Source organism: Carassius auratus, chromosome 31 (assembly GCF_003368295.1).
Source record: "Carassius auratus strain Wakin chromosome 31, ASM336829v1, whole genome shotgun sequence".
In the NCBI taxonomy this organism is placed as follows: Eukaryota; Metazoa; Chordata; class Actinopteri; order Cypriniformes; family Cyprinidae; genus Carassius; species Carassius auratus.
In genome coordinates this window covers 3,829,036-3,844,346 of record NC_039273.1, presented here as the reverse complement: position 1 = coordinate 3,844,346, position 15,311 = coordinate 3,829,036, and the positions used below count along the sequence as shown (strand labels likewise).

General features: G+C 34.0%; 1 protein-coding gene across 1 annotated transcript in view; it reads right to left on the bottom strand.

Annotated features, from left to right (window-relative positions):
- The window catches only part of LOC113050247 (receptor-type tyrosine-protein phosphatase T-like), a 73,531-nt gene extending 58,707 nt beyond the window's left edge, over positions 1 to 14,824 (bottom strand). Inside the window, exons 1-4 of the mRNA XM_026213036.1 lie at positions 14,792 to 14,824; positions 12,415 to 12,471; positions 7,471 to 7,606; positions 2,529 to 2,561 (exon numbers count right to left, since the gene is read on the bottom strand). Coding sequence (XP_026068821.1) covers positions 2,529 to 2,561; positions 7,471 to 7,544 — 107 coding nt within the window. The 5' untranslated portion in view covers positions 7,545 to 7,606; positions 12,415 to 12,471; positions 14,792 to 14,824. The remainder of the gene's footprint in view (positions 1 to 2,528; positions 2,562 to 7,470; positions 7,607 to 12,414; positions 12,472 to 14,791) is intronic.
- Positions 14,825 to 15,311: the final 487 nt, after the last annotated feature.

Here is a 15,311-nt window from a genome sequence, read left to right as displayed (position 1 = left end):
ATAACATTGCCCTCCTATAGCAATCATCTATTATTTATGTCAAATAGCTTTAAGTCTCGGTCTGTCATCGATCGAAACCAAGAGCTACACTGCCGTGTGTTGAGTGCAGGGCCATACATCTCTTGGTGTGTGTGCATATGTGTGTATGTTAGTGTGTGTTTAATGGCCTGGGACTGAGTAGTGTCCACGATCAACTCCCTCATCACTTTATCGTAATGCTGACTGAGGGAGAAATTTACCAAAGCTGTGCTGCCTACGCATATGATTACACACTGAATCATCACATCTGTGTATTATCAGCAGGGCTAATCGGAAGCCACTATATTTCACATAATACACCTGGACCTCATGACATCTCTGAAAAGTCAAATCTACCTCCATCTTTTAGGATTTTATGCAAATAAAGGACCCCAACGTTAGGAAAGTTTATTTTTAACAAGGTATTTAAACCGTTCATGTGGAACAGCGGCAGATCATTTCAGCATGGACTGTTTTATGAATCTGTCACAAAGAGTCATTATACCACATAATTGTTATCCAGAACATGAAAAAAAAAAAGGAACTACGTTATAAACTGACCACAAAATAAACTAAACTTAACTAAATACAATGAAATTAAAAAGTTAATCACCCCTTTAAAGATGAACAAGAATTCCAAACAAGTCAGTGCTTCCACGTTAGTACCTTGAATACATCACAGAAATTGCTATTAAAAGCAGCCGATGCATGTCAGTTCATGGAATATTGCTATGAATATTTCAGCACTGTTATGTTTAAGGATTTCAAAGAGACCTTTTTAAATATCGGTTTATGGTTCTACAACATTCTATTTAACAGCCTGAAAAGAAAACCTACAACACATTTCTAGTTCTATATTCTGAAGAGCTACTTTACAGCCTATACAATTCTGATACGAAAACGTACCATAAACCATAAATCGTTTACCTGTTACTGATGCCCTCTCTAATCAAAGCCAAACGACCTTAAGCACTGACTTTATAATGTGTTCTCAGTAATGCTGCAGTTGTGTGGATTTGGTAAGATTACAGAAAAGACCTGGCAACCTCAGAGCTTTAAGCTAAATCCTCAATCCAGTTGTTTGTGTAGGTGTCTTGGCGTGGGTGTAATCACCCTTTGCCTTCATGAACATAGCATATTAGCTTAACAGCGCAGTGCAGCACACGAGGCAGGGTTGAGACAGTATTAAAGAGGAATAATTACCAGCTAGTCCGGATTGCAGTATAAAGTGTCATTTGAAGCCACTCTCCGAGCGAATCAAGTGCCCTTTTCACTGTAATTGCTGCACCATGGGACATATGCTAATGCTATTTATGAGAGGGTGATCTAACAGGCAACAAATAAACTTATTTTAATATGGTAATGTAGTGACATTAGAACCACCCTTAAATTTCCCAGCACAGATCACTGCAGATTTCTCTAACATTTAACGGTGACAATGCACAACAACAAGCAATTAAAAATAAAAAAGAGTGAGAATGCAAGACAAAAAGCACATTAAACACAGGCCATACTTAAAGCGAGCAAAAGTGTGATACTTTCACAATTAACACCAATAACCACTATTGCTCTGTTCCAAAACCTAGTAAACTGTCTTCAGAGACAGCATTTTAAGGCATCACAGACGCTCATCAGATGCTGCCTTGTAAGCTTCCTTGCTTTCAACCTATCCTTGATGTATCTATCTCATCAAATTTTGTCTTGTCAAAATATGTCTAACGTCAATTCCAGTTTTTTTTTTATGTTTACTGTTTTTCACTCATCTCATTATGCATTTAGGGGTTGCAATACAATGATTTTTAATATTCGCTATTATTCATCTTGCATTGGAAATGTAATTTATTTTTTTACCAAGCTCGTGATATATTTTGGGATTGCATTGAATGTATACTGCCATAATGACTTTGAAATTAATGTCAGCGTACATTAGCACACTACCATTATCATGGTGTATAATTTAATATTCATATACTTTTTCAATTGTATACATTTGATATATTTTTATGCTAATAATAATCAAGATTTTTTTTCACATTGTTAATTTTATCGCCTTTTATCATGAAAATCATGATACATTCAAAACAATCCTAAACTTGATAATGCAATAAAAATCTCAATGCTTAAATTTTACTCAACATTGTGCTATTTTTAGGCTTATTAGATTATTGCAAGGTAAATTCTCCTAAAATAAGTTATGACTCACATGTTGTGAGCTATGAGTTTTTATACTGCATATGTACAATACTCCAAATCAGTCCATTCTTTAAGACAGCAGGTGGCTAAGAAGGCAGTAGGCAGCAAGGCAGCTCATCAGGTTTGGGAACAGAGCTTTATTTAATCACTAATACAAACAAATCAAGATGATAGTTTTCGTGCATGTGCCAAAATGTGACAAAAACCAAATAAATGTGTAAAAGTGTATAACATGACACAAATGGGATCAAATAAAAGTAAATGGTGTTTTGATGGGCTCAGGATGCGCACTGTGGCTAGAATTAAACATACAATACCCCACACTTAGAGTTCTCCAGGTGTGGATTTCTCTAGCAGACGTAGCCCAGAGGAGGAGAAATAAAAGACAGGGTATGAGTCTAGAGGTTAAGTAACAATCTCTCTCTCCCACACACACACACACACACACACACACACAAACATACATCACCTTTTCATACTTCACAGCATATAATATAGCATCTGAGGGTTTCCTGTGTGGTAGGCCAAACTGTGAGTGTATACAGTGCGCTGCATGCAACTCATTGAGTTTTGACTCTAGCTGAAATGGAGAAGCTTGAGTGAGCGGGTGAGATGGAAATGTTATATTGTCCCATGCCTCACATAGAAACGTCTCAGAACATTAAACATCTGTCTTCATTTTGAGCCGCATTATTTATCTTAAAAATACACCATAGTCAGTATACAGTACATCTGACATTACCATGTGAGGTTAGTTTTGAACTGTCAAGAACATGAAGGGAAAATTTTTAATTGTCATGAAACAATCTCACAATAGTAAAAAAAAAAAGCCCCAAAATGACATTTTTTTAAAAATACTTAAATGTTGGGTTTAAAAAAACCATACATGCTCTTGACAGCTTTTCTGAGACAAAACACAAGTTTTATGAAAAATAAGTCCTGTTGTATATTACAGGCAGCATACAGAAATGTGAAACAACACATTAGACTTTACTCATGTTCATTTCATGTCGAGTACAGTATGTTTAGTTATCCAAAGCGAACAGCACCAGAGACAAATCTCCTGTGATTCAATGCTAGCAGAAGGCCAAAATTCCACTTTTATCCATTATTAATTACAATCTATCTTAGGCTTGGTCAAAGATGCCTGAGGGGACATTTACTACCAAGAAGAAAAACATCAATTTGCCATTAGACTCAGCCTGTCCACTCCATTCATCCTTGTATTATTAGTTTAAAAATGAAGTCCATCTCTCCTGCCTTTAAAAAAACATGCTTTACACAAGCTCTGAGAGATAAAAAGGCATAGCTTATGAGCTTGCAAGCATTTCTGATGTCACAGAAATAATTCATGGTGACCAAAAGACATCTAAAATGCTGCAATTCATCATCGCCTGACTTTAGTTCTGGTGTTAGTGGCTTAAATATGAATGATCAAAAGAAGTCGAGGGATAAGCAATTTTATCTTTTCTTGTGAACACAGAATGTGTTCGTGTGTAACTAGAGTGCAGACATCTACAATCATCACAAATTGAATTCCTGAGTCCTCTGAGACTTAAAATGTTCAATTCTAGTGCCCTATAGAGTCTGTTCGAAACCTTATTGAGCTGCTTCCCTAAACAGCTCAATATTTCCTCAAAATTCAACATAATATATACTTAAAAACTGAAGATTTTTTCTGCCTGTATGCAATGATATGGCTGACCTTTCAAATAGAAAACTGGACATGGACAACACTGTGGTAGTCACAAATTAAACAAATATCCAGCATCAGGCTGTGGCACATGAATATAAGTGCCATTAGGGATTGAAGTGAGAATTCTAATTCTAATACAATTCTAATTCAACTACTACATTTAATTAAAGGTGGATAACAGGATGGAGAATTGCAATTTGAATGCGAGAAAAAAAAATGTATTATTTATTTCTTAAATTATTTTCTTATTTATTACATTTAAAAATATAACTAATTTTAACCACAAAAGCTTTTTATTGAAATAAAATACAAATTATTTATGTTGTATTTTATATGTTGTTTATGTTGTTGACAAAACCGTTTTTGAACGATTTAGATTTTTTTTAATGCCTTAAATGAAGTTTGAAGGTTTATAAGCCTTAGAATAGATAAACAATATAGAACAATAGATAAAGTGAACAACAGATAGAATGATAAAACAACAAAACCATGGCAAATTCAATTGAAATTCACATTGAAAAGTTAAATCTGAATTTTGCACAACATTGCACAAAATAGTCTTTTACTAGTACAGAAAGGTACAACTACTTTTAAAAGGTACTAATAATATTTTATCCAATATGTGCATGCAGTATGTATTTTTGTGTTTCTTAGTTTGGATTTGCTAACTCAGAATCACATAAACAAACTCTAAATGACTGTCTTAAAAAGTAGCTGCCTTTATGATAGCAGACAGCCAAGCAGCTCAGGTTTTCAGTCTGAGCTATTTGTGTGAATCCAGACTTGAGGAACTCTTGTATTTGCATACGTATAACTTCTGCTGCTATGCCTCCTAAACATAAAAGCACAAGCTATTATTGTAATATTCGAGCCTCAAGTTTCTGCCTTATGAATAACAGAAGAGCATTTCCTTCAACGACTGTGGAAGATGAAAACCTACTAAAGCCGTTCATGGCTAACCTTTTGATTCCCGCTCTTTTAATAGCAAGGATCTATCATTAAGTTTCAGTGACACATTAACAATGATGCTGTCAAGCTCTCCTTTGCAATCCATAGTAATTAGAGCTTATTGATTTAGCTGGTGGTTTTAACCACTATTGTTCACTCTTAGGTCCCGGTTATCACCTATGCCCTTGTGAACAATAAAACGTGTTAAAAAACAAGTGAAAAACTCCTAGCTTTCGGTTAATATAATATCATTTAGACATGATCAACTTCATCAGCTATCTAAGGAATGCAGCGTGAGTGCAAACTCTAACTATGCAATGAAAAAACAAGAAAAGCATTTCACAACAGTGTGGTCTAGTGTGATTATAGTTATTCACTAATGTCCTTCTAATGTTACACTATTTGCAAATAAGTAAATGTTTTTCAAGGAATTTCAATCAGTTCTTAAAGTAGTAGGCCTAATCAATGTTTTTTTTTTTTTTTTTTGAATGCTAAAATACTTTCTGCTGTCATGGTTTAATATACAGAGATTGCATATAAAACAACAACAACAACATAACACACACACATTGAAAATGATTGCATCCCCTGATGGTATATTTCATTTTAGCACTTAAATGAATTATGCAAATGAAGCAATTGTGAAATGACATTACTAGGACTTACAACATCAGTATTTACACTTACATTGGCTCTTTGAATTGCATAAAGTGTGCTTCACTACAGCACGTGTCTGGATATGTGCCAAGCTGTAATGCTCTTCTCCATTATTTGATGAATTACTGCTGTCATGACCACTAGAAAATCTACATAAACATTTTATAATAAAATTCTATTTACCTCCAGGTTTTCTGTGGTCAATAAAATCATGTTAATTAAATAGGCCCCAATGCTTGTGAAGCACTTCTGCATTCAACAGAAAGCAGTTGTACTTGGCAAGAAAAAAACAACAACAACAACTTGTGACTGACTTTCTCAAACTAATATATGATATGAATAGCATACTGTATTTAGTATGGCCATTGGTCCATGTAATGCCCAGAACAATAATATATTATTAATAATTAATTTCAATAATGTAAAAACAGAAGTTTATTATTAAATACCTATAAGGTCAATATAATTATATATATTATAATTTATTCAATTTAATAATGCAAAATGAGACATGCATAAACCTATTTCATAAAATAGTTCTCAGTAAAATAAACAGAAATAATATATTATAAACTATCTGTAAGGCTCATTAAATGGCAATATAAATAATTCAATTTAATAATGGAAAATGAGACATGCATAAACATTTGATTAAAATTCACTAAAATTCTTTACAAATATTTTTTATATGTATATAGCCAATAAAATGCCAATATATTATAAATAGTTTCATATTGCAAAATCAGGCATAATTAAAAAATATTAAATTAAATTATCTCATTCACACATTTAGTAAAAATTCAATAAAATATTTTTTGGAAAAAAAAAAAAAAAAAAAAAAAAAAACAGGGAATTAAATAGCCTATCTATATAGTTAGATAAGACTGCAGATAGATTTTGTAACTGACACAAGGGAACTACTACTTACACAAGTACAGAAATGATGTCTGATATATCGTTCTTTCATCCTCATCCCATCTACCACAAACTTTATTGTGGACTTCAATTTAAGGGGTTCAAGCTTTAAATAGCAGGTCAGACAAACACATTCCTAGACTAAATAAACTGATCCACAGACAGACACTAGAGGAAAGACCTACGAGGCAGGAGAGCGGGGTGTGTGAGTGTCGTGTGCGGCAGGGACGCCAGAGACACCATGGGAAGAGGTGGGCTATTTAAAGACACAATGACATGAGGGGGTGTGTTGGGGGGTGGACAGTAAAGCTGGTGAGAGGAAGTGATGTAATGAAAGAAAGCCAGTGTGCATGTTTCACTAGAAGACATAAGCAATGCTAACTAGTACCATCAAATTCCACCTCAGCTACTGTACATTCAAATATGAGCAACTGCATATACAGTACAGACCAAAAGTTTGGACACACCTTCTCGTTCAAAGAGATTTCTTTTTTTTTCATGACTATGAAACTTGTAGAGTCACACTGAAGGCATCAAGGGCTATTTGAGCAAGAAGGAGAGTGATGGGGTGCTGCGCCAGATGACCTGGCCTCCACAGTCACCGGACCTGAACCCAATCCAGATGGTTTAGGGGTGAGCTGGACCGTACACAGAAGGCAAAAGGGCCAACAAGTGCTAAGCATCTCTCGAGGAACTTCTTCAAGACTGTTGGAAGACCATTTCAGGTGACTACCTCTTGAAGCTCATCAAGAGAAAGCCAAGAGTGTGCAAAGCTGTAATCTAAGCTAAAGGTGGCTACTTTGAAGAACCTACAATATGACATATTTTCAGTTGTTTCACACTATTTTGTTATGTATATAATTTTATATATAATTCCACATGTGTTAATTCATAGTTTTAATGCCTTCCGTGTGAATCTACAATTTTCATAGTCATGAAAATAAAGAAAACTCTTTGAATGAGAAGGTGTGTCCAAACTTTTGGTCTGCCTATTGTTCACTGTAAAATTGATCTAAAAGTGTGTGTGCTTGTGTAAGCAGTACCTGCGTTTGAAGGTGAGAAGAACGCCCAGGAGAATGATGACAAACATGAGGATTCCCGCAATGACGCCTGCCATCTTTACAGTGCTGTCCACCTGTTTTTCAGGCTCTATGTCATTGGAATTCTGGGTAGATGCACCTTTAAAGCAACAAGTACATCACAAAGAAGAGAAAGGGCCTTTAACTAAGACAACAGCTGTCGAGAAACACTCTACAATCTCACACACACAAGACAAACAAACACAAGAATCAACTGAAAACACAAACAGGAAGCACATCTCACGTTCACACACTTTCATACAGTATGTACAACCAGTCCATAGACAGAAAACGAAATGTATTCCATAGCACACACGCATTCAATATCAAATTAATTAAATGCATTTAAATTCAGACAAAACAAATGCACAAGTGACACTGATCGTTACTGTGTGGCGGGTTTATGGCAAAGGGGAATCGTTTATTGAATGGTATTAATTAACAGGCAACAGACAAAAAAAAAAGGAGCTTTTTCAAAAACTGGATCACTTTGGTAAAATATAAAACACTTTAGGGCCTTTTGATTCTGGGTTAGAGAATGCAAAAAAAAAATAAAAAATTAAAATACAATTCAACGCAAGAAATGCAGGCATGAAATATGGATAGAAGAAACAAAAAGAGAATGAAGGCAGAGGAGGAGGGTTGAGATTCATGCAGATGTAAGTGTGTCTGTTTGCATACTCGCATGCACGGCACCTTGCAGGACGTTTTGTTGACAATATATTGTTATTGTGATATCTGTATAAAATCTGAACAACCATGCATGAATTTGAGAAAATACTGTTCAGATTAGCGTGGCTCCACACCAAACGGCTCATCTACTTTCATCAGGCATGTAATTGTACTGTGAAATTGCCATTATTGCTATGAAAGACATTAGCTGTTCGCTGTTACCTTATTTATCTGTTGAAAAGATCATAATCATGTTTACATTTTATTCTCAAAGCCTGAACTATTACATTAACGACTATATTTCACCATATTATAATGTACAGTACATCAATCTTAATATGAAGAAAAAGGTTGCATAGACTTCCGAAAACATATAGATATAAATAAATGGTAGCATGTAATCCCTGTGCTGAATGATTATGTTATGCCATGAACAATCATGTTGTTTTATTTAACTCCACTTTTCCTTTAAGAGTATTTTTTTTAACCTGCCAGTGTGACATCTTTAACAATCACCTGCATATTAACACATTGATCTCTCTATGTGGGTGGTCTGCTTTCATGAAAGCTCAATAATTTGATTTAGTATTTCCCTCAAACCGCACAGTTCTCTTTAAAGCATGAGCAGATTAAACATTCAACATTTAACGTTTATATATATTTCTGGAACTGTATGTTGTAGATCTAAACCTTCACAAAAAAAGCTGTATTTTTGTCTTGTTTTTCAGTACTAAAAATGTCTGTAAATATATGTAAATATAAATATAGATATTTAAAAAATATATGAACTTTAAAAACATTAACAACTTTTGTTTCTTTTGACCTTTGAAAAGAACACTGAGCCAATCTCTGCTAACCTTGCTAGTCTTTGGAATGTTTTCCAGCCAAACACATTTTGGCTCCATCTACAGCTGTCAGAAGGTGAATGTGATGGTTTATGTGGATGGACTATGTGTTCTCCTTTGACTCTATCAAGATAGTAACTGAACTCCATGTCCTCCCATCTGATCTGATCTGACTGGGTTCAACAGTTCATAATTCACACACACACAGACACTCACACACACTTACTCCATGATGGGGTTCTTTTAGTCTATTTTCTGATATCATTCTTCCAGCGAGCACTATCTTCACGATAATACATCAATATTAATCTTGACCAACTAATTGACTCATTTTACTGATCCTTCAGGACACCAAATCTCTTCTCATTGAGCTATATATTTACCAGAAGAATTTTTAAAGTGCATTTAAAATGTACTGGTAAAAATGATAAATGTATATCTGTGTCTAATAAAATGCCCTCTAGAAAGAAAATGTCCCATCTGACCAGCAATAGCAAGCAGTAAAACATGGTTTTGGTGATCTGTCTTTAAGACTATGGTGACTATGAATATTCACAAAACACCCTTAAAAATATCAAGGGAAGAACATTTAACAACCATAGAACCTTTCCAATCCACAAAGCTTCTTTATAGTTAAAAAAGGTTCCTTAGATTATATAATTTTTTCACACTAAGAAAATAATGGATCTTTTACAAACTGTTAACTAAAATGTTCTACGAAGAAACAAAAATGCTGCTGCTGCAGAAAAAAAAAAAATCTTTCGGAACATTTTTTTTTTAAATGCACGCTTCAGAAAAAAAAAAGTTTTCAAGGTTTTCCAAGGAGAAGTATGAAATTTCTGAAAAACTAGCATCTTCAAACTAAATAGTGAGAGATTATGTTTTCCAACACATTGCCACAATGTATAATATGGCAAATACAATACAGAAACTTCAGCTTTAATAATTTTTAAGTGGTTAAAAAGTGATTCTAAGTTTAACATTTTGACAATAATATGGGTTTAAATGACTCACACTTTTATGAATCATAAGGATCTTAGCAATCAAAGAGCAGTGCTCCTTCAAGATCTGTGCTATTTTTTTTTTCACCATAAAATATTATGTAAAATATTGAAAAATAATCTGCCCTTGATTAGAAGTACTATACACTTCGCCCACGAGCCCTGCTTGTATGCCCAATAAAATATGCAAGTATGCAAATCCTTTTATTTTGAGGGGGTAAAATTGAGTATCAAAGAGGAATTATTATTAAAGCCCATCATATTAAGAATGAATCTATACCATATACAGGGGGCATTAGAGTGGGTGAGTTCTGCCATTTTAATTGCTGGCATTTTGCAATACTTTTCAGTTCTGTTAGCATGTGAAAAGGTACTTTTGTATTACTTTATTTAAAGCATATCTGTAGGCAGAGGGATTATGCAAGGTTTATGGGGGTGCATATCGCTGCTGACATCTCTATTGCCATTGTTTGGCAGTCGACAGGATTACAGACACATCTAACAGGATTATAATCTCAGATGGACTGGGACTGAGACCAGGCAGTCACGTGAGCAACCCATGATGTTAAATACCAAATACTTAGAGGATAATGGGTGGGATTGTAAATACATTTAGTTTAAAAATCCCTTTTGTTTCTAATTCACAAGTGTATTTGGGTTTATATGTAAGCATGGTCTTGAGCATTTTGCTAAATTCCAGATGGGAGCTTTGAGAAACAAAGGTATTTGTGTAAACTGACAATTGATTTCAAGCTCAAAGTGAACATGCATAATTCATGATGCCTTTAGTTTGTTTATTTTGCTTGTTATTGGAACTGCTCGGATAGTACAGCAAACACAGCTAGGTTTATTTTATTTTTTATTTTTTTGCATAGTGAATATTACTGGCCTCAAAAAGTGTCTGGAAAAGCCTCACCTAAAAATATCTGAATTTTTTACTGCATAGAATGAAAATATCCAAGTTACACCTGCAATTAAATAATGTTATTTATTAATGTATTTTTTTAAATTATGATATAAAAGTTCAATTAAAACTCAACTAACTTCTTTACTATAAACACAACTTGCTTTAATATGCTAACTAGTGCAATGACATTCATGCATATTAAAGTTTCAAGTATCTAATTACTTTTGGGGGTCACTGTACACTCAAATTAAACTCTAAAAATATAATTATGAGCCTTGCATGTCAAAATATGTATTTAAAACATAAATTGACGAGAGCTTTAATCTGCATAATTCAGACGATTAGCCACTGTAATGGTTCACTAGCTGACTAAAAGTAAGCTATCTCCTTTGCAATGCAGATATCCAGTTAGACCCTATAAAAAAATGTAAGATATTTTAATGCAAACAATTTGTAATTTCAGACAAAATACAGGCAAACATACACATGCTGGCAAACGCACTCACATGTGCACGCACTCATGCACACACACGCACGCACACACACCCACACGCACACACACACAAGTGTAGGCTGGCAGGGTCAGTGTGTATGACTGGGGTCATGTTAGGTGAAGTGGTCACTTGCACATGTAAGGGGAGGAGTGTTGGAGGTAAGGCAACATATTTCACATTTTGCTCAGAAACTTATTAAGCTCAACAGTAAAAAAAAAAAATAAAAAAAAAAAAATAAAAAAAAAATATATATATATATATATATATATATATATATATATATATATATATATATATATATATATATATATATATATATATATATATATATATATATATATATATATATATATATATATATTTAAATAATGTTCTGAGTGAAACAAAAATAGATTACTTTAGTCCAGAACAATATCAGGGCTGGGTTATAGAGATAAAGTTAAATAAAAAAATAATAATTAAATGTATCAATAATTCATTCAGTATATAATGTGTATCATCATATATAACATTTTCATAAATAAGAAGTACGTAAGGATTATTTTTGAATTAACAAAAGATAATTTAAATTTCTATGTGATTAATCATTTCTAAGTAGGCAATTTTTTAAATTGATATTTATTATGGATTCATTTTTTCAGAGCATAACAAGGTCATGAGCAAAACTATCATAGAGAAGGGATATCTGTTGTTTTTAAACATGAAATATTAATAATAGGATCATTTAAAACATGAGCAGCACTGTACATTCACTGGGTCCCAAATTACAATAGTGTCAATGGAGTCAATGAGAACCAGCTAGACTTTTTAGTGAACCAGACATGCAAAAAATGCATTTAGATGCCGTTGGAGAGAAGCAAAATAAAGAAAAAAAAGTCAAATAATAAACGAAAAAGTAGAGCAGGAAACAACAGCAGAAGAAATGTGGAAGGGTGGAAAGAAGAAAGAAGAAAGAAGAAAGAAAAGTTTGACTATGGAATAATATTCACCTTCACTGGGAATGACAAGTATGTAGGGCGTGGTATTTTGTCCCCTACCTATTACCACTAACACAAGGTTTACGTTCCAGGCCGGCATGCATGAGAGAAAGAAGGAAAGAAAAAATAGTCTAAAGAATTATGCTTTCAACTCAATCATCTGAGCTTCCCTTTGAGTGAGTAACATTTGGCTGGAAAGGAAACTGAAATGTCTAGGATACAACAGGTAGGCTATTTCACACGGGAACATTCATATTACTCCAGAATCATCTAGTGGAACTGACAGAGTAAGCATTAGAGTTATAGAAAACTTTGTAAATAGATTTTTTCATATGAATGCAAATATTTTACCAGTTGAGGCCTTATGTGGCTTTGAAATGTTTTGCCAATTGTATGAAAATGGGAAAAAATACAGGGGGGAATGCACTAAGACTGAATTGCATCTGCTGTTGTTTATTTACATTTGCATTGTTTTATCAACCGGTTCAATAAAGGAATTATGCAAATTAGGCAATTATGCTAATGAGACTACAACATTTGTGCTGAATTCAGAATTGCGTGTTACAGTTCCCCAGCTTGCGTGCCAGTTCTGAGTGCCAGGAGGTGGAGGATGCAGCATACTTCTGCAATTTTGACATTCTAAACTGATCTAATATACTACAGCTGTATCACTGCAATCCAAACACCTGAGAGGAATAGTTCACCCAAAAATTTGCTGAAAATATATTAACCCATGGACCATCCAAGATGTATTCAAGATGTTTTGTCATACAAACAGATTTGGATAATTGTCCTTGCAAAGGGAAAAGCTGTGTGTTTGTAAAAAAAAGATGTTTGCATTAAGGTGTTTGCATCCATCAATACGAAAGTAATATTATGGACAGAGGAAGCAACTATTTGATGCTAAAATCATATTCACCGACGGATTTGTTTCTTACAAACATGCAGCTTTTTGCTTCACAATATTTTAATTGATGGACTAGAGTGGTGTGGATTATTGTGAGGTTTTTCTTAACTCTTTAGACTCTCATTCACTGCAGAGGATCCATTCCTACATTTCTCCAAATCTGTTCCAACAAACAAAGTCATCTATATCTGGTGTTATAATTGTCATTTTTGACGAACTACTCCTTTAATCAGTTATTTAAAAAAGAGAAACTGCACTCCTTGATCACTAGAAAACGCAGGCAAACATAATTTAATTTTTCAGCACATAGCACTGGGTTTCATGAACAAGGCACATCTAATGCACATAAGGAGACATGTTTGCTGTCATATGAATGGCAATTACTTGATTTAAGGACAGTGCAGAACTATACCATTCTTATTAAACTAGTGGTGAGTGAATAAGTGGCAGAGTTTCTGCTTGAACACTGTGTGCAAAATTCACGCAACCATTTAGTGAATTCACCCCATAATTTGAATCTATTAAAAACATCCACTTTAAAAGGCAAGGAAAGGCTGAATCTCTCCTATGTCTGTATCCAGGGCATCACAAAGTATAAAGCATGTCCTTCTAAAGCAGAAACACAAAAGTAATTGGTTTTTACAATCATAATAAGAACCCAACTCAGGCTGGATCTATCTGGGATATGAAAGGAAAAAAACGAAACAAAAAATGGCTGACATGGAGCAAAATAAAATGAGTTCAGCAAAACAAACAGGTGTGTGCAGAAGCATTATTATTGAATAAGATGGAGAAAAAGCCAAAAGAAATGAGAGAAAACTGGAAAAGAGAGAATTGGGGGGGGGGGGGGGGGAGGATTCTGTAGCGCTGCAAAGCTGTAGTGTCTCTTTATCTGTGATGTCCATTAAATAATAGAAAGTCTCTTGAGATTGCTCTGGTCTTGGAAATGATTATGTAAAGGGGTCTTTTTACGGAGAGAAGGGGAAATGAAATGGAGCAAAAGAAACTGAACAGAATTGTTGGCCAGAGGCAGATAACCATGCAGGTAAAATAAAATAGGATTTCAGATTTCTCAATGAAACTGGGAGCACTAATCTCAGTCTGATGCAACTGAGCTTTGTCTGAATGTACAATTAAAGGAAAAGGCTTCGTCCATTTTTTTTCTTTTTCATTATGTTTAGTGGGTTCCACTATAAAATCAAAGGTCTATTAAGAATACAGAGGCAAATAACATGTCTACTATTACATCAGCTTAATTCTAACCAAAATTATTTCACTGAATTTGATTGAGTGTGTTGGGTAACAGGGATTTCTATTAGACAGAACTATCCAAACATCAACCCAGCCAAAGAACTTTTCCAAAACAAGTCTCATCTGAACATACAAAGGAACAAGCAAATAAATAAACAAATAAACCAATAGTAATTAATACTAAAATTTTTCATTCATACAAGCTAAAAATAAGTGAAAAAATTCTCATACCTTTGGAAGCCAGTCGCACACAGTTGATTTTGGTTTTCCTGGAAGAGAAGAGGAAAGATTGTGTTTTAATTAAACGTCAAAATGACACTGTATTGGGGAACATGGTTTTTGTCAAGCTACAGTGATCTTAGTAATTGCAACACAATGAAGTTCGGTTATTTTCATCATGAGGTGCATGACATGAAGACACAGTTAATTATATAACAACATTTCTAATGATATTGAAGGATTCACAAATGCTGGGAGAAGCTTAAATTATAGTTCAGTTTTCCCATGCATGTAAAGTCACCCAGCCAAGTTTAAGTAAAGAAAATGTAAGGTCATAAATGTGGTACAATTATAAAACATATGACCTGATTTGATCCTTTAAAAGAAATACTTCTGATGGCATAACCCACGAAGCCATGTTAATTTAAAGCATAATTTTTTTTTCTATTCTATTCTATTCTATTCTATTCTATTCTATTCTAATTCTATTCTATTCTATTCTATTCATGGCTGCCTTTGGAATGCCAGTTAT